General features: G+C 38.1%; 2 protein-coding genes across 4 annotated transcripts in view; both read left to right on the top strand.

Annotated features, from left to right (window-relative positions):
* PABPC1 (poly(A) binding protein cytoplasmic 1) overlaps positions 1 to 19,668 on the top strand; it is a 338,028-nt gene that overhangs the window by 176,189 nt on the left and 142,171 nt on the right. The gene's annotated exons all lie outside the window — the stretch shown is intronic.
* Positions 1 to 19,668, top strand: part of RNF19A (ring finger protein 19A, RBR E3 ubiquitin protein ligase) — a 62,222-nt gene that overhangs the window by 35,270 nt on the left and 7,284 nt on the right. For all 3 annotated transcript variants that reach the window (XM_065628826.1, XM_065628824.1, XM_065628825.1), the window contains 4 exons: positions 6,176 to 6,930; positions 13,148 to 13,356; positions 15,319 to 15,463; positions 16,030 to 16,192. In XM_065628826.1, the coding sequence (XP_065484898.1) occupies positions 6,314 to 6,930; positions 13,148 to 13,356; positions 15,319 to 15,463; positions 16,030 to 16,192 (1,134 nt within the window). In that variant the 5' untranslated portion in view covers positions 6,176 to 6,313. The remainder of the gene's footprint in view (positions 1 to 6,175; positions 6,931 to 13,147; positions 13,357 to 15,318; positions 15,464 to 16,029; positions 16,193 to 19,668) is intronic.

The raw sequence follows: 19,668 nt of genomic DNA, 5'->3' as shown, positions 1-19,668 counted from the left end.
GGCACGTCCCAGATCTTGTCAGCACCTCCACTGAACCTGCTGCAAGCTCCAGTGTGGAATTAGTGAGTGAATGCTTGGTAGAATACTTGCAGGCTACTCAACTCCCAGTCTTTTGAGTTTGCATAAATTTAAAAAGTGAAATTATTTCACTAAAGGTGTTCTTCTGTTGTTCAAAGATGTGTCAAGTTTGAGACTTGACATGGCAGATTTCTAAAGGTTTTGAAAAACTTGTATTTGATCAGTTGTGGATTTGGAAGTCTTATTTTTGAAATAATGGCCTCTGTGCAGCTATCAATAGTCCATTGTAAGCATAAGGAAATGAGAGCCTAATTAACTACACAATCAAGTAATTTTCAGTCTGAAATAGGAGAAGCAACTCTACTAACTTCTATAATTAATGGTCTTTGTGCTTCAAGAGAAACACTCACATCTGTGGCTCCTGGAACAAAGCAGGGCAGAGCAGTAAAGATGTTTTCCTGCAAAAGTGTCTGAAAGATGAGAACTAGTTTTTGCTTGGATAGATTTCATAAAATGTAAACTACCATACCAGTGCCCTCTTTCGAGAAAAGTCATAATGATGTAAAACTTACATGAATATATTTTAAAAGTAGTTTTACATGGCTTAGTTCTTAATATTTTTGTATTCTGGCATAATTTAACAAATCACTGTAAATGTTTTATAAGTTCATTTTGAAAGCTTGAGAAATCTTCTGATACATATTTAACTTCTATAGAATAATCTTTTTGGTTTAATCCAAATGGCATAAACTCTTTGATTTCTAATAAAATGTGAAATTAAGGTTAGACATCAAAAAACCCCACACAAATGAAATTTAAACATCTTTGCTGTCTTCTAAGCATTAAATGGAGAATGTCACTGTTCTTAATTTTAGTTTTTGCGGGGAAATATATTGAAGGAGTAGTCATAAGTGCATTTTGCTAATTGTTGTAATTAAGCATTTCACCTATGCTGCATTATGTTACCATTAAAGGATTTGATTTTTCAGCTTAGTGCATATAAAGGTTCTGCCAGAATCTTTGTTGTTTTGACATAATTTCCATTAGTTTACTTCCAAGTTGCAAAGTGTTGGTTCTGCTTGTACTAAATCATCTGTGATTAAACCAAATAAGAGTCCTGGCATGCTCTGACACGATGTGCAATGACGTATGGTGGGGTTTATTAATGGGACACAGTGCTACAAAAGCACATGGCTGTTGAAATTAAGCTCTTTCAGACAGTTCCTCACTCTATTTTAACTCTTAGTGATGCCAGAGTTTTAGTTGAACCTGAGGAGGCATATGTAAAGCGGGTAGGGGTATATTATTTTTGGAAATACTCAGACAAAAGTGTAGCATGGTTTGGTTTTTTTCCCCAATTTCAAAACTATTGTGGAATGAATTGACATTGAAAGAAGAATGCCCATTGAAACAAGAAACTTGATTGGTGTTTAAAAATCCTGTGCATTGGTATTTAATTTAGTAGCTTAAGCTTTTGCATATTTTTGTTTAACATTTTATTCCAGTATTTTACAATTCTTACACCATGGAGTAAACAAAAAGGAAAACCTGTTTTTGATGCCTCTTCTGGATGTTTAGAGATACCTCTGTTAAAAACATCATCGCTTAGAAATTCCAGGATATTATGGGATCACAATAGGAGATGCTTATTGGAAGAGGGAGGCAGAAATGTATTTCAGATCTGCAGGTGCATTGTCAGTAGATGAAGTTCAAGCTCTGGGCTCTCTTTGTTGCAGCTCTCAAGCTGTAGCAACATCTCAGAAAGCAGCTCCAGAGTATAGGTGTTGGGAATTGCAGATGTCAAAGGAGGAAGCTCTTAATAATCAGTTTTAATCGAGAAATAGCTTTCAGTATACTAACACAAAGTCAATGCTTGGTTAAATTGCCAGGAGGAGCAAATGCCTAAAATGAAGAGTGTTCATTTGCAACAGGAAAAGTCAAAATTTACCACATAAGCACCAATCACATGAGGGAGTTTAATGTCTTTAGTGAGGATGTAGATACATCTGTTTATGGTGGGTTTTCCCCTTTCATAAAGAAATATTAAAGCCTGCCTTCATTGTGCAAAAGTGTCTGAAGCTGCATGTCCTGCTGGCAGAGGCTCCCTTATTTGTTGCTCCCATGTATCAGGTTGAACACGTAGTGGAAGAGGAGGCAACATGTGGAGCTGGTGCCTCTGCTGTGTTCGGAGGGCAGGTAGGAGCGTGAGGGAGTTAGTCTCCCCCAGCAGCTGGTTTACGGAAGTAGGGCTTTATCACTCTTCTGTTTGCAGTAGGGTTATGCTCTGCTGCCCTAGTGCGTTTTGTAAAAGTTTTCAAACTAGTAAGATGAGGCGAGCAAAGGTTCTGTTGTGGAGAGCCATACTAGGAGATATTTTTCACCCCAGTCATCTTGAGTTGAAAACTTTTCCCTTTGCAAGATTATTCCAATTTCCTTTCCCTCCCCCTCCTTTATATGGTCAGCAATAGTATTTACTTAAAGCAGTATGGTCAAAAAGAATTGCAGAAGGAAATCAGCTGGATGCTAGTTTAGTTTTCCCCAGCAAACCGTTTAGGAGGGATTACCAAAGGAATAGCAGTTAAGAACTGAGCTTTACATGAGTTACATCTGTAAATGTCACACATACTTTTGGAAATCCTCAAATGACAAGGTGTGTTTGTGCTGTGGCAACTGGTGGTTTGTGGTAGTCTGTGGCATGAGCAAAATGCAAAGTACGGCTGGAATTTGGATTTGTGGTAGAGCTTTGGGCATGGCGGGAAGCCAGAAACATGATTTTCTGTAGTCGGTAAGTGCTTTTGAGGAAGTGTTGAGGACAGTGGTGAACTTGCATTTTTAGGAGTTATACTCTGTGTGTGGGTTTTCTATCCCTTTGTTGTTGCCCATATTAGTTTCTTCTGTATGTTGATAGAGTTTATACTGGTCAGTGAGTTGTGCAGAACTTGCAATGAATGTTGCCTCTCAAAATCAGATTGTTCGTTATTATTACCATAATTGTGTGTCTCAGCTCGTTTCAAGTCTCTTGATTTCAAAGCTTCATTTTTCACACAGTGTATCTCCTTCATGTGGACTCATTGTTACTGGAACAATAGAGGTGTTGTGTTCTCTGGCTATACAGAATCAAGTATTTTTTTCTTTCTTTTTGTCAGCAAAAACATGCAGTTGCTGTGTTGGGTTGGGCAACGTGAGGACTGGCCAGTGCTCCAGATTGCGCTAGTAAGGTGCTTATGATTTTGTACAGCTCTGATCATTATTAGCGTAGTAACATTTGTCTTCATTTTTTGCTGTAATAAATCATCTGCTGAATCTTTTCACTTCAGCAGAGTCATCTTTGAACGTCACTAAAATGGCAATCCAAAATTACTATATAAGGAAGAGTGTGGCTTTTAAAACTGGCTTTATGCATTCAAATCTAGAGAGCATATTTGATTGTCTGAAATAACTGACAACTTTTCAAAACTCATGACAAAGTTTAACCATTTTCTTTAGAAAAGCAATCTGCTGTTTCTGAGAGACTGCTTATCATATCCAGTTACACAAAGAGAACTATAGGACGTACTGGTCTCTTTCTTCAGAGCATGGGAGAATCTTTGTTTATTTTTAAAAAAAAAGTACAACTGGTTCATTACCAGAGCTGCTATTTCTTGATTTTGTACATCTGTTGGAACTGGCAAAAATGCTGTAATACGCATTCTTTCCTCTCCAGAGAAAGGGAGGAGAGGAAGGCTTGTAGTCATAGGCTTGGCTGGGTTACTGTATTTATTTGCTATTTTTAAAAAATATATATTTTCAAACAAACAAAACGACAACAACAAAAAAATACCACCTCATTGCCTGGAATAAGTGTGGTGATTGCTGTTCATGTTGTTCATTAACTCTCCTGACTTGGAGGGCTGGCACTTTGCACCGTTCTGGTAGTATCTCTGTGAACATAGAAATGTCAGTAAGTATGTAGTTATAATAATGCTTTCAAGGTTTTTCTTGCACTTCTAGACTTATAAAATTAATTTGTCAACCATAGGCTATAGCATTTGTATCTCTGCAGTATATTTCAGACACTGTCTACTAACTGTGTGTATCTATGACACAACATCATGCCAAGATCCTAGAGAGAAGCATATTCCCTTCTGTCTTCATTGTCAAGCAGTTTTTTCAGTTTCACCTTTTTTTCTTTAGAAAAGGGAATGGTTTAGTTCATCTAATGAGAAACAATGCCTCTGAAGCTATTAAATTTGTTTGGGGAACAGAAGCAGGTAAAGCATCCAAGATTCCTTTTGACTAGATTTTAGGCTGAACATGTTCCCTTAGGAGGGAAGGAAGAGTATGTTATGTTCTTGAAAGAATGCTTTGTTTTAGACAGACTCTGGGAATAAAATACTAATTTTTTGATAGTGTTCTACAGAGGTAATAGTTTTTTCTGGGGCGGGGGGGCGGAATTCAGTATTTGAACAAAAAACATAATGTAGTGGTGCTTTTTTTTTTAAGGAAAAACTTAAACATCTAGTGGCCCAAAACTATGACCTCTTTAGCAAAATTAGAAGATGTGAGGGATTTTTCTGAGGTTGTTTTTGTTGTGCTTGTTTAATTCTTGTACTTGAAGACGGTAGTATTCTTGTGAGGTACTACTGTACTGGATGGTTGTACAAATTGGGTAGTGGTGACTGCTAGTACGTGTATGGCACCCAGCTCCAGCAGTGTGGAGAGGGCCCAGCAGCGGGTTTGCTGTGCACGTTGCTCCAGGGAGCTGCACAGCCCGGCGGCTATTTCTGTGTTTCCTCTTCAGAGAGGGATTCCTGTTTCCGCCACTGGTCGGTCACCTCTGAAACTTCCCAGTCCTGACCCAGTCGTCGCAGTGATCCTATCCTGGGGACGTGCGGCACACAGCTGTGGTTTGGCTGGTCTCCAGCTGCGTGCAGGCTGCCTGGGATCTGGGAAAGAGGCTATCACCTCAGTCAGTTTTTTGCCCCCTTCATCTTTTCTGTACCAAGATGTGAAAGTTAGAAATTGTATTTTTTTATCATTGTCAGTGGCCCTTCATGTTCCTTTGTTTCTACCATTTGACTTACTTTTTTAGTAACCAGACACCGAACACTTATATCTCACGACAAATGCCTTTTCATTCTCCTATTACAGAAGCAGTTCACTGAGAGGTAGAAAAATTTGTGTTGCACAGCCAAGCTTCCAAGTGGGAATATTTGCGTGTTTGGGGGAAGTGAGCATTTTTGGTTGGAGGTGATCTGCCACTTCTTGCAGCAGTCTCCTCTGTCGGAGGAAAATAGGAAAATACCTTTATTTCTTTCTGCTCTTGGAGCCAGCCAGCTAAGCAACAGGGAACAGAAGGAAGTCTTTGCTGTCATCTTGTACATAGGGAATAATTGAAGCTCGATATGTGATGGGAATCTGATTTTTGGGGCTTATTTTTTTTATCAATATGATGAAAAATTCAAATGTCGTCACCTTAACTCTAGTCTTTGCTTGAATTGCAATATGGAAGTTGAAGGGCAGGACAGTGTTAGCTGTCACTCACTCTGCAGCTCTGCCTCCTGAAATATTCAGGTGCCTTACATTATAAATATGCATCTGCATACTTCTCTGGCAACCCTCAGGTTTTGAGAATATCTTGAGTCGTTTAGCCACAGTAACTTGATCTCTGCTGATAGTCTAAATGGATTTAAAACATACACAAAAATAGTTAATTTTTTAAAATTAACTTATTGGATTTGTACATGAACATGTGTGGAAAATGTAAGGTAGAGAAAACAGGAAAGTTTCCAATGCTGTAAGCCCGTTACTGCACTTTATAGAAGAACTTGTTATACATTTACTTAGTTGTCACCTTGGGTTATGGTAAATTCTACATGTGTGCATGCACACCCACACACACCACCCCAGTCAGGGAGCAGGAGAGTAAAAATGCTGTTCTTGCAACTGCTGAAGTGTAACAAAGATATTCTTTGACAACAGAGAAATTTCAGGCTTTTTAAGGTGAGAAAGTTGTAAAGACTAGAAAAAGCTGACAGAAGGAAGTATTGGGTCAGATGGTGAGGGGAAAATGGCAGTAATATGAATAGCAGGTCATTAGAGTACTGTCATCTTTCAGAACCAAAAGTGATAAATGTGTTTCTAATCTATATTTTCTTCATCTTTCCTCCTAATATAGGGAATTCCTGTGAAGAATTTGCTGGAACTGGATACGTATGAATATTCTGCATGACAACTCTCCAACTGGATTACATAATAATATGCCTGTATCCTCTGACTCTATTATTTTGATCCTTAAAAATGACTAGGGTTGTATATGAAAGTTAACCCATTTCTGATGAGTGAGCTAGACATGAGTTTACATCGGCAAATGGGCTCTGATCGGGACCTCCAGTCTTCTGCTTCCTCTGTGAGCTTGCCGTCAGTTAAAAAGGCACCAAAGAAAAGAAGAATATCACTGGGCTCTCTTTTTCGAAGAAAAAAGGACACAAAACGCAAGTCTAGGGATTTAAATGGAGGGGTTGATGGAATTGCAAGTATTGAAAGTATTCATTCAGAAATGTGTACAGACAAGAACTCTATTTTCTCCACGTGTACCTCTTCCGATAACGGAACAACCTCTAGCAGCAAACCAAGTGGAGACTTCTTGGAATGCCCCTTATGCCTTTTGCGGCACTCCAAGGACAGGTTCCCGGAGATAATGACTTGTCACCATAGATCTTGTGTGGATTGCTTGCGTCAGTACCTCCGGATAGAAATCTCCGAGAGCAGAGTTAATATTAGCTGTCCAGAATGCTCAGAACGGTTTAATCCTCATGATATTCGTTTGATATTAAATGATGACATCTTGATGGAAAAATACGAAGAGTTTATGCTTAGGCGATGGCTGGTTGCGGATCCTGATTGTAGGTGGTGCCCAGCTCCAGATTGTGGGTATGTATGTTTTCCCAGTATCTGCAAAATAGTGACAGCATAAATAGATAACATTCATAGTGTTATGCTTTTTGAAAAGTTACTTTACTTTAGCATTCTGTTGTGTGTTGTGTACTAGTAGGTAGCAGGCAGAATTCTCTTTTTTAAAGAAAAAATTAAACCGACAAAAACCCAACCACCAAGCCACAACCTGCCTTCCAAAATAAAACCCTTCCTCAAGTAGTTTGTTTGGTTTGTTTTTCTGCACAGAGAGAATTTCAGCAATGTCATGAAACTTATTTGTAGGTGGTTGCTATGTATCTACAGCAGGCAAAAAAAAAAAGGTATTGCTCTATCAAGGCAACAGTGCAAAGCTCAGACTAAATAGAACTGAAAATTCAATGACTACTTTTAACTTAGTCCATTTGTTAGAGCACAGTGGGTATTTTATTTTTTTAACTATGGAAAATGATTAAAAGCTTTTTTTTCTATAAAAAGACCTCTCCAGCTTCAGATATCTTCCATCTTGTGGCTGGTTGAGACACCACTTGTTGCCTGTCAGCAGGATTCTGATGTAAGATAATAATCAGCTTGTTCCTGCTTATTATCTGAGGAACGTAATGTTTTAACATTGCTTTAATACTTAAGCGGTTCTGAAACCATTCTGAATTCTAACATGAGTAGGCTGAATACTGCTGAGCAGTTCACAGGCTTTTCTGCTGTTGGCATCTCATAATGCCATTCTTCAGCAAGTTGGTTTTTTAGAGATTGTTTGCGTTATCATGATGTCTAAAGGTTATAGCCCTGACTATGATCTGGATGTGAAGTGCATGCTAAAAACTCATAGAAGATGACATCTCTCTCTCTCAAAGCCTCACATATGAGCAATAATTAGAAGAAAAAGAAGAATGTTGGAAGAGAACAAGCTGAATTGGACTGACTATTAGGTGGATTAAATATGCCAATATTAATGTTCAGGTGCTTAATGTTTAGGAGGCTTTCAAATGTAAATGATATGTTAAGAAACATATTTGAAGTACACTTTTGCTTTCATACCTCAAATGAAATAGAATTTGCTAATGTGGGTCAAAAGCAGGGACTGGGAAAGTGATAGTTTCTTAGGTCCTCTGATCCAAAGCGGGTGGCAGTGCTGTGCTGTGGTTTGAGCAGAGGAGAAATTACTTGAGAGGTAGATTGGTTGCATGAGCTTGTAACAAAGTTACGTGGACAAAACCACTATAGTTTGTTCTTACTGCTTTGATAACTGCAAAAGAAAACAACCACTAGAAGGCATTATTTGATGGGCAGAAGTATACCTGTCTCAGATTTCCCTGAGTTTCGGTGTTCTGGACAAACTCTAGTTACTGAAGGTAAGGGGAAGCATATAAGAACTGTTAAACCGTATTTCAGTTATTCAGACAATCTGCTTACTGCGGTACTAAAAAAGTAAGGTGGATTTGTTTAATGGAGACTTTTCACCTTCTTATTTGTGCCTCAGTTTTCTCATCTGTTTTAAAAAAAATCCTAAGCATCTTTAAATGGTCAAACTGTAATGATAATTGCTATAGATAATACCATTATAAAATTAAAAATTGGGTCTTCAGATCAAAGTTAAAGTTCTGTGCAATCACGTGGGACCACAGCAATATATTAGTTAGTACACAGCAAATACTAAAATCATTGCTGCAGAGCCACCAACTGCATGCTCCATACTCTGAGGATGGAGTCCTGTGGAAAACACAGAATATTTCCAGGCAGCTAAACTCTGCCAGTGTTTTTGTGTGAGGGGAATGGAACAAACTAATACTCGATGGGTGACCTTAACTCTACTTTAATAATGTGACTTTTTCCTAATATGTTTCATGTGGTAGGGAACTACTTCATGGTGATAGATGAATTCTGTTTTTGATGCAGGGATAGTATGTCCTCACTGAATTCTCATTACTAATTTAAAATAGGATGAGGTTGTTTACTTGGATACTTCTCAGCAGGATCATTCTTTATCATCATTCATTATGTCATCCTAAAGAAACAAGAGGTCGTGCCATCATGTTTTGTCAGCTCAGCAGACATTTGGCTTAACAATTAAGTGGTAGAACAGTTATCAGTATCTAATTACTTTGGCAGATGTAATCAATTTGTGCAATATCAATTAAAACTGAGGCTGTGGTGTTTTTTTCTGATCAGGTGTTGATAGGTCATACTGGCTGAATGCATTAGGGGTGTGATGGGAGCTGACCTGATTTTAGTATGGGTGAAATATTTCATTAAGGAGCTGGATGGCATGCGTTTACTAAATTTGCCATTGATCCCAAAGTAGGAGAGGTACAATAACTTCAGAAGGTAGCATTATTTACTAAAGTTGTCTTTTAAAATTAGAAGTACTGTAATAAATAGGAAATAGGTGCAAAGTATAACATTTTGGTAGGACAAACTCGCTGCACGAATAGGTAAAAGAACAGAGCTGACGGTGCATGTCAGTGCTTCTGTTCTCCTCAGAACTGATGAAATAACCCTTGTGATATTGTTTCAGGGTGTGGGCATCACACTTAGAAAAAGGGTCTTGACCCAATAAACAGCAGATAATGATAAAAACTTTGCGGAGAAAATTAGGAAGGAAAAAAAGTAGACAAGCTAGGCTAGTCTATTAGAATGTTTTTTTTCCTACGTCACAAGACCCTGTGTTATTTAACATACATATAGTTAACTGTGTGTTATAAACCACAAAGAATAATTAGGAAGTAAATATCTCGTTTTCATCTGTCTTTCACTCTGTTGGGGAAAAACCTGGTCTGTTTTCCCTACTCCATTCGTTTAAAAACAGGTCCTAGAGGTGGCAAAACTGGAACCAAACAGATCTTGAAACAGAGTTAACCATGGTGTAAGTGTATTACTACTACTCCTGTGCCAGTAGAGAACTTCTTACGATATTCTCAAGAAGAGAGCTGTGTATTAGCTTGGAGGAGAAGCCTCTGCAGTAGTTCTGCCTGGGAGCTGTGCGGTCTCTAGCACTGAAGCAGTGTGGTGCCAGCTGTGGTCCATACCGCTGGCACCACTGTCTTCTGACCCTGGGCTGCTTCATTCTCAGCTTTTGTTGCAAGCTCAAATGCATCCTGAATACTGTAAAAGTCTTTGGACCAGCTGTAGTGTACTTGCAGTGGCTTGGTAGAGGACACTGGCAAATAGGTGATCTTTCCCTGGGGCAAAGAGCACAGGTAAGGGAACCTCATGGACTTTCTTCCAGGCTAAATTTTTGAGATTCTGTTTCTTCCTATCAGTTTTCCAATGTCATTTTAACAAGCCTTAGTGAATCAGCATTCCAAATGTGTTCTGTCTTTTGTTCTATCTGAATTATTTAATGGTTTTGCTCTGAGATGGTATTGCTGACATTATTAGAAGAGAGCAGCAATTCCTAGATTTTTCTTGTCTTTGTCAAGGAAAAAGCAGATTGGGCAAAAGAATAAAAATTCTTCATTCCTATTTCTACTGTACATCCTTCTTCAAGTAATTGCTCTTTGCCTCTGGTTTTTGTTTTACTCATTATTACTTTTAATTTGGTTGGTTGTCCGTTCTCTCAGCCTGATAAGAATTTCTGGCTTTCACATCACCTGTAAAATGAATGCAAAATGTAGAAATTAAGCCTATAGTCTTGTACAGTTTGAACTGAGATTTACTCTGGTCTAAAAAGTTACTTTCTAAAGGGGTACCCACACATCAGTCCCAAATGGGGAGTCCTTTCCTGGATTCCCCTTTTCTTTATTAGCAATGGGAGGCAGGATATAAATTGATACTTCGTTCTGTGGCCTACATTTAAGATTCTTTGCTATAACATTGGTGAGTCTTGGATGTATCCCTATATGTTGAAGGAGCATTTGGATCAGAGTTTGTGTACATACAAAGCAGTTATGTCTTCAGTTGCAGTAAGTGGGAAAAGAGAGCTGATTAAGTTGGCAACAATACAGAAGAGTCTAGCAATTATTGAAACAATTTTTTATTTGGAAAGTAAGAAATATTTGAAAACAGACGAGTATTATCTGATTTTTATTTGAAACTGCATCATCTGTAAATTTAAGATTGAAAACTCCTATTTGTTTGCAGAACTTTTTAGGGAGGTGTCATGGTTTAACCCAAACTGGCAATATAACCATGGTAGCTGCTCAGTGAGTCCTCCCTCCCCAGCCCCAAATAGGGGAAAGAATCAAAAGGGAAGGGAGAAGCTCGTGGATTGAGAGAAACACAGTTTAATAAAATAACAAAATAACACTAATATATTATACTACTACTAATATATATTAAATGGAAATAGAATATAAAATGAAAGATACTCAATGCAATTCCTCATGAACTTCACCCACACTAAGCAGCCAGTCCCAGGCAGCAGCACCTGGTTCCAACAGCTGACCCCAGAGAGAGAAAAAGGCAGAAGGGCCCAGAGGACACTGCAAAACAGCTGGATGGCAAAAGGCCAAAATAAACTCCTGAACAGAACACCACCAAAACAGGACAGAACCAGAACAGGTCTCCATCCCTCCCTGTCCTGACTGTGTCCCTAGCCAGAAGATCCTGACTCAAATACGGAGCGTGATGCTAATGGCATGGAATATTCTGATTAATTGGTCTGGATGTCAGTCCAGCTCTGCCCCATCCATGCCCCCCTTCCTCGCTGCCTCACACCTGTGAGCAGTGTGCTCAGAACATCCTTGGCCCTCAGAGCAGAGCAATTAAAAACACCTAACACTGTCCTAGGGTGGTCTTGTTCTCAGACTAAATCCAAACAATGACCATGCTGGCTATAAAAAATAAAGGAAAAAACTGCATGGAAAAGAAATTAATCATTTTCAGTCAAACCAGCACAGGAGGAAACTTCAAACGTGCTGTTTTAAAACACTAATGAAAGAGATAGGATTTGCATTAACTTTACAGTGCTTCAGATCTAGCTATTCTAAAATGAAAACAGCTAAATTTTCAGATAGATATGTGAGTGGGAATATTTTTTTTAGTATCATTAGCAATAAAGAATATTTTGAGTTAATTTATGCAACTACTATAAATCAGGCAGGGGGTAAAAATAAACAATTTAGTCTTTTAAAATAAAATTACCTTCATTTGAACAGCCACAAATTAATGCCTTGCTGCATTTAGAAATCTGTTGAAGTCTATTCAGGGGGACTGTTCATGTGAATTTGAACTATAAATCTGTTTTAAGTGTTCATACCCATGGACATAGCATCATTTTCTATTTAAAAGAAAGCTATTGAAAATCTTTGAAAAGCTTACAGTGGGTAGGAATTAAGGCATATGTGTGTATGTATTTAGTATTTATATGAACTATAATATACATTGTCTGTATTTTTATCATGTAAACTTTAAAATGTAAACCTGATGGAGAACTGGATTTGTGGCAAAAACTGTCATTGTATAGAATTGTTCATGTAGTGTCTGATAACAAAATAGTGTAACACAGTTTTGCAAGTCTCAAGGTTTTTGGAGCTTTTTTACCCTCTAGTATTGTCAGAGTAAAGGTGGCAGTAAAGCCCTGAACTCTTACCAATTTCTGTTTTTACAGTTTCAAATGTATTTTTAAAAAATTGTCCAAAAAAGTTGTAATAATTGAGAAACCAAAATATTTATAAAATACTTGCTTTGTTTTGACATTTTAAAATACCAAAAGTAAACAAACAGCTATTTAAAGTAGAAAGTGGTATTCATTATACAAGGCAACCAGTAAAACACTGAAATGTCATGCAGTACCACATCAGATGCCTTTACAGTAACAGATTACACTACAGCTCACTTTGCAAAGATCCTCCCAGATTACAGAAACGGTCAAGCCTAGACATGCCCATAGTGACTGGGACACTTTTTTTTTTTAGTACCTTTTTTTCGTATTATTATCCCGCTGTTCTAAACTGTGGTTGCTTTGTGACCATAAACCTAGAGTACCGCATTCAGCCTTAAATGCAGTATACTTTAGTGCTGCACGAAGTTACCAAGGTGGGGTAGAGCAAGGCGTTACACTGATTGTAGTATTTCTGTACAGTCTTAGTCCAGTGCAATAGTGATGGAGTTGAGGGAGGACGTGGTGAGAAACCTGTGCTGGCCACCTAACGTCACCTCCTGATGCCCGCTGCCTTTGTGCCTGCGTCAGCTGCTCTGGCAGCTGTCTTGTCTGCTCCAGTCTATAGATAGGACTGTTTTTATTAACAAAATTCTCTCTTGCCTCTCTTGATCATTCAAGATACGCTGTGATCGCTTTTGGATGTGCCAGCTGTCCCAAACTGACGTGTGGACGAGAAGGCTGTGGAACTGAGTTTTGCTACCACTGTAAGCAGATTTGGCATCCAAACCAGACCTGTGATGCTGCTCGCCAGGAGAGAGCTCAAAGTCTGCGCCTGAGAACAATTCGTTCTTCATCTATTAGCTACAGCCAGGAGTCTGGAGCAGCAGGTATTTATGATTATGATACTGTGTCTGTAAAACCTTTTTAGTATTTTTCTGTAGTACATTTGCACAATTAACTCTAAAAAGGAAAGAACTGAAGAGTAATATGGTAGATACTAGCTGCTTTGTCTTTCAGAAATATAAAATATACAGTTTTAAGTTTGAATTCAAATTTTAAATGTTATAATTTGAAGTATTCTGTGACCATAGCACCTGACTTCAATCTTACAGGCTTGTCAGCATTTGAAATTCTTCCTTTGTAGCTGAAAAATGTGAAGTCAAAGAAACTTGCTGCAAAGCGGTCTTTGTGTTTGGCAGGCTGACTTCATTAGGTTGTATCACTTATGCACTGGGAAAACTTTTTTTTCTCCATTGCAGGTGAAATTTCACAGGGCTGCTAATAATAAAACTTGAGAACACTGACTTTCTGCTTTCAGAAGAGACTATTAGTCTGCCAGCTCTGACATTTGACATTTGTTCATTAGTACTAATTAGTGTTTTTCAATAAAATATTTATCTGTCTTGGCTACCAGGAAGCAAACAATTCTGTCTTCTTAAAAATGAACTTGTTTGTAAGCCCCCCAAAAAGAGGATAACTCTTTGGAGTAGTACTTTGCAGAGCAAGAGTCTGGTTTGCTATTGATAAGAATTGGCTCAAGAGTTTCACCAGACTGATCTATTTGGCAGCTTTTGTGTCTGCCTGACCAAACAAGGTAGATAGTTGGGGAAATGTCTCTTACACTTCGAATGTAGTTAGAGCTGTCGTTCTCCAATCTAGCCTAGACTTGGGAGTCTCTAATGTGTTGTTTGTTCTGGCTCATTTTAACAAGGCACCTCCTCTTGTCTTAAAAATTGGGGTACTTCTCTAGTTTTGGAATAAAACCAAAACAAACCAAAACTTTAAATTGGCAGGCTAGTTCCTTTCCTTGCCCTTTCAGTCAGTCCCAGCAGGAACAGCAGTAGCTCTGCCATGTCTGTGCTGTAAGAACTTGCTCAGTTTAGTTACTGCCCTGTAGGCTGTGCATGTGTTGCCACCTGGGAACAGCTGGTGCCTCCTTTCAGCTGCTCGCTGTCCTTTTGCACTGGAGTCGGTAGAGGTACTCTTCCTGCTGGTTCTGCATCTCTGGATATTCATCGTTCCAAGTATAACCCTTCTTTTCTGTTTGTCCTAGCAAGTAGTGCAGGGGCAATAAACTTGGGCTTCTGCAGTAGGAGCTCCAAGTTATTTCTGCTGCTGTGAGCAAATAGCTTGTCCCAAAGTGCAGATGCTAACCAGTAAGGTGAAAGAGCGAAGATCACAACTATGGTTGTCAGTGTACACGTGTTTCACTGTTGCTCAATGACCCCTTGTGTGTTAACGATAGAGCTGGTCACTTAACTGCATTTTTCAGTATTTGACTTGAAAACAAGGAGGGCCTCCAGAATTTTAATTTTTCTAGGGAGTAAGAAAGTATTAAGTAGGGCTGTGAAAAGGACTCAAGAGGAGTTTGGTGATACCAAAGAAATGAACTTAATGTAGAAGGAGAGGTGGATTTGAGATAAGAGGTAGTAACAGAGTAGAGACTGAATATTCAAGTAAAAGATTCATAACAGCATGAAATGTAAGAGAGGATTATATTTAAAGAGACCATATTATCAGTCCTGTGGTAACATACATATTTAATGTCCGGCTAATATATATTGCATTAAGCTTAGAAAATCCTTGAACAGAGTGTATGCATTAATTATTAAATTACTTGAATGTGATCTAATACACCTTGTTTTCATTAGTTTTACTTGGTCCAAGGTTTACAAACACCAGTAGCTATCATGTTATTGCCAAATCAAGATTTGTAAAGCAAACTTACAATAAACTTCTTCCATTTTTCAGATAATGGTTCAGTCAGTTTTCCCAAACATATGTCTATATTTTGGTTAAATCTGCTTGTCTAGAGAACTGATATTATCTTTATATTCATTTTTAAACAGCTGATGACATAAAGCCATGCCCACGCTGTGCTGCTTATATAATAAAAATGAATGATGGAAGCTGCAATCATATGACTTGTGCTGTCTGTGGCTGTGAATTCTGTTGGCTGTGTATGAAAGAGATCTCAGATTTACATTATTTAAGGTACATTTAAGAAAAAAAAAAAATCTATGTTGGCAATTTGTTTTCTAAAGTGTATAGAAGTAGATTCCTGGATGCTGTGCTGCAAGTTTGGCTTTCTTCCTGTTAGAGAATCACAGTGGAAGTATTAATATCTGAGAATTGAGTTAGTTTTCAATGCATGTATTTAAATTAGTGCTTTGTTATTTTTTTATTTTAAAATACTTGGTTCTAAGTTTCATGTGTGCAATGTGTACTTATTACAACAAATGAAGTGTTTTAGATGAACATACCCCTGTTTTTACTGATACCTTGATACTGCTGTGTTGTCTTTGTAGTAAGCAACTCTGATTATGTAAGTTACCTGTGAACCACGGATTGGCATGTGGTAATATGCAATATGATTCTCATTATGTTGCAAAACACGTTGTAAAGGCAAAAAAAAATCTGAAGAAATTATAACTGTTTGGTATCCATAACATCTGTAACTTGAACCTAAGAACAGTAGTTTTTTAACTAGAGAACAGTTTAGTACTGTATAGTTATGTTGATTTATTTACAATTTCTTTACAGTTTTTTCTTTCTATTAGCCCATCAGGTTGCACATTCTGGGGAAAGAAACCATGGAGCCGTAAAAAGAAAATACTGTGGCAACTAGGGACACTCGTTGGAGCTCCTGTAGGAATTGCTTTAATAGCTGGCATTGCTATTCCTGCTATGATTATTGGAATCCCTGTGTATGTGGGACGAAAGGTAAAATGTGCTGCAACTCCTAACATGCTTCAGGTGTTATCTTCTGAATTGTATGAATTGGATAATACTATGTTAAGTTGGCTATCTCCACCAGCCTTAAACAACAACAACAACAACAAACCACACACAAAAAACCCCCACAAAACACCACCACCCTAAATCATTTAAGGATATTTGTTTCAGTTGTACAGGAAGGAGAGGCAGTGTTTATAAGAATGTCGTTCCTTTTAAAACAGGCGGAGTGAAATACTGAACAATTTCCAGTTTCTGCATCTTGCCAGGGAAGTTCTTGCATGCTTATTCAAAATTGATTTGTTTTTTATCTCTGGTTTTCCTTGCATCCCTTAAAACTAAACAATATTTAGAGGAGAAGGAAGGCAAAAAGGAAGTCCTTATTTTTCTTAAAAGCAGGTAGTTACCAGTATTTTAGGATAAAATTCTGCTAGCATAGGTTTGTGCATGCACACATTCAAGCATTTATACTCAGCAGTTTGTTAGGCGCCTTGGACCAGTCCACTCTGTGGAGCAGTGTTCAGCGCAGGGAGCTAGACAGCATCTGTCTGCATTTTACTGTTTGTGGGAATCGGCTAGAAAGGACGATGTTAATCAGAAGGCAGTTGATGTATTTCCTCTCAAATATAATAGTACTTAGTATAAAGTAAATGGCAAATTGCAAGGAAAACAAAAGATAATTACATCTTATATTTGTAATTTAGGTTAAAGTAGTAAATTACCCACATCTTTTGGAAATGGGCTTTTCGAAATGGTGGCTTGGTTCAGCAGGTGCTCAGTGTTCAGTTACATGTCTTGGATGGCAGAATCAAAAGATCTGTTTTTCTGCTTTTATCAGCATGGATTCTCATAGTGACTGGCACAGACATGTAATTCTACATTTGCTGGGGGGAAGGGAAGTGTTTCTCACTTGATGTTTCTGCTAGACAAAAAGTCTAGGGATACAGCTTTTCCACTGTGTTCTTTTTCATCTTTTTCTTTCAAGCAAGTACTCCTACCTTCTGCTGCAGTTGTTTTTTGACCCTTCTGTTCTGTCTCATGAAGTAATTGGAACCTTATAAATGATAAGAGGAAGAAGGCAGCAGTTACCTGTTTCAAATTACTAGTGCATGTTCTGCTTTTCCATTAGATTTTGGGATAGGTCCCCATCACTGAGCACTCTTTGTGTATTAATGGCAAAGTCTCAAAGTTAGTCCGAGGGCAGCCTCATGAGAATTTCTGTTGTACCCCAATGCTCAATGGTCATCTTTCTGTGACCCCTGTCACATGTTTGCACTTTTCTTTAATATATCTGATGGAGATTCCACAGGCTCTCTGAGCCTGATTTTCTTAGTAAAACTGATTTTTCTAACATTAATGTAAATTGTCTTCCTACATTGAACTCTTATTGCACTATCTTCAGCTGACATAAAGAATCCTTTTGGTTTGTGATATCCTGTTACATATTTGATTTTTAAGTCTACTTCCATTCTTATATCTAAACAAACCTAGCACTTCCAGTTTTTCTTGACAGATTGTCAAGAAAAGATTGTCATTGTTATAGACCTCTGATTCTTCTCTCCTGAATCTCCTCCGAGGAGTTCATGCCACCTTTGGTTGTGTCCAGTTTGAATACAGCAGTGAAAATGAAGCATTACTACTGCTGAGCTAAATGAAAGGGTGATCCTGTGCATATAACTGCCAGTTATGTCTTTTTCAATAACATGCTATTTTCATTTTGTGTACTTTAAAACGCATACCCATCCTCATCATACTGGTAATTCAGGCAATTGATCTCTTCCTAAGGCTAGTGTCGAACTCATTGCTGTGCTGCATTTTAGTCATTTCAGGGCATTGCTTGAACTTCTCAAGACTAGTATGAGTTCTGGCATTCTTGCAACCTTCCTAATTGTATTGGCCTGAAATTCAACACGCACGTTCCTCTCCTTCCATCTTTTATGTTAATGAAAATGTTGACTACTCTTGATCCAGGGCATATCTCCTGGAAAAGTATTGGGCGAAGAGTTTCAGTTTGGGGAGTAAAAAAGTCTAATGACAACTTGGATGTTTTCTATCAGTTGTACATGAAGCTAGGAGTAGTTTTCTCTAGTCCGTATTTCAGTCTGGACTATTACAACCTGTTTGAGTGTCATACCAGAAAATGTCAAAATTTTGTTCAAGTCAGTGTGTGACATCTGCCTCTCCCCATCCTCAAGGCTAGTTATCTTGTCACAGGAGAAAACTGATGTGATCTCTACTTGAGGAAAAATCAGTGTGCCCTGTTCACTTCCTGCATTTGCTTTGATGTCTACAAGTTCCCAGTTTTCAGGAAACTAAAGTTCAGTTCACTGATCTTTAATTCCACAGCTTCTTGTTTTATACCTTTTTAAAGATTATCATTGCAGTTTAGCTTTTTCCAGTTTTCCCGATTTATTTTTTTCAGACATCCTCTATGAATAATTATTTTCAAAAACTATTAGTGGCTCTGAAATTGGGCCTGCTGAGATGCTTTTCAGATCACCTCGTGTAAGTACACTCTAACCTGTTTTCCTACGGATATTCCTCCTTTGTCACCAGTCACCTGGCTCACAGTTCATCTTCAGTGACAACTGAAGGGAAAAAAAATTGAACAGGCCTCCAGTTTCATCCTCTGACTGTCTTTCCTTTTTGTTAAATAGCAAATCAATCCATTTTGGTCTTCTTCTTACTAGCCATGTACTTGTAGAATGATTTCTTGTAGACTTTGATGTCCCTTGCTTTTTTCCTCCTCTATTTTAACCTTTTTGATTTTTAACTTTTTTGATTTTTGTCCTGACACCCTCATGCTGTTCCTTTATACCTATTCATAGTAATCTGACCTACTTTCTATTTTCTTAATGCTGCTCTTGCTTCAGTAAAGGAAGCTTTGTTATTCTTTTACAATATTCTGTCTGTCTTCTGCATTGGAAGAGTATTTTTATTTGGATATTCTTTAGTCTTTACTCAGTATTCTGTAGTCTCTTATTTCATAGTCATTCCTGCCCATGTAACCTTCTATCTTCATGTTTTCCATCAGATTCTCCTCTGTAACCCTTCCATTCCTTTTTGTTGCTTTATGCTTGAGGAATCCAGTAGCCTTTATAGATGTTTGTTGTGTGCCTCTTGTTTCAGTAGCTAAAATCGCCCATAACAGTAAAATTCAGTGCCTGAGGTGATCCTGCTAATTGCTCACAGAGCCCCATGAAACCTGATCTTCCTGGGTTTGTAATTCTTCAATGCTCGTACTGTGAGAGCGTTCGTGTTCCCTTTTTCCATTTTAATCCATAGGTATGTTCCATGTTCAAGTGCTCCCTCACTCTGTGTTGCTCTCTGTATAACGTACCTCCGCGCAAGTAGATACTCTCGTTATACAAAGTGCAGTGTCTTCTCTGCCCTTTATTTGCCTGTTTTGGCCTGAAAAAATACAAATACTTCAAGTTTATTCTAAAATGAGAACTATTCTACCA

The sequence above is a fragment of the Caloenas nicobarica genome, chromosome 2, assembly GCF_036013445.1.
Source record: "Caloenas nicobarica isolate bCalNic1 chromosome 2, bCalNic1.hap1, whole genome shotgun sequence".
In the NCBI taxonomy this organism is placed as follows: Eukaryota; Metazoa; Chordata; class Aves; order Columbiformes; family Columbidae; genus Caloenas; species Caloenas nicobarica.
The sequence above is the reverse complement of the archived record's forward strand: the minus strand, read 5'-3'. Positions and strand labels throughout refer to the sequence as shown.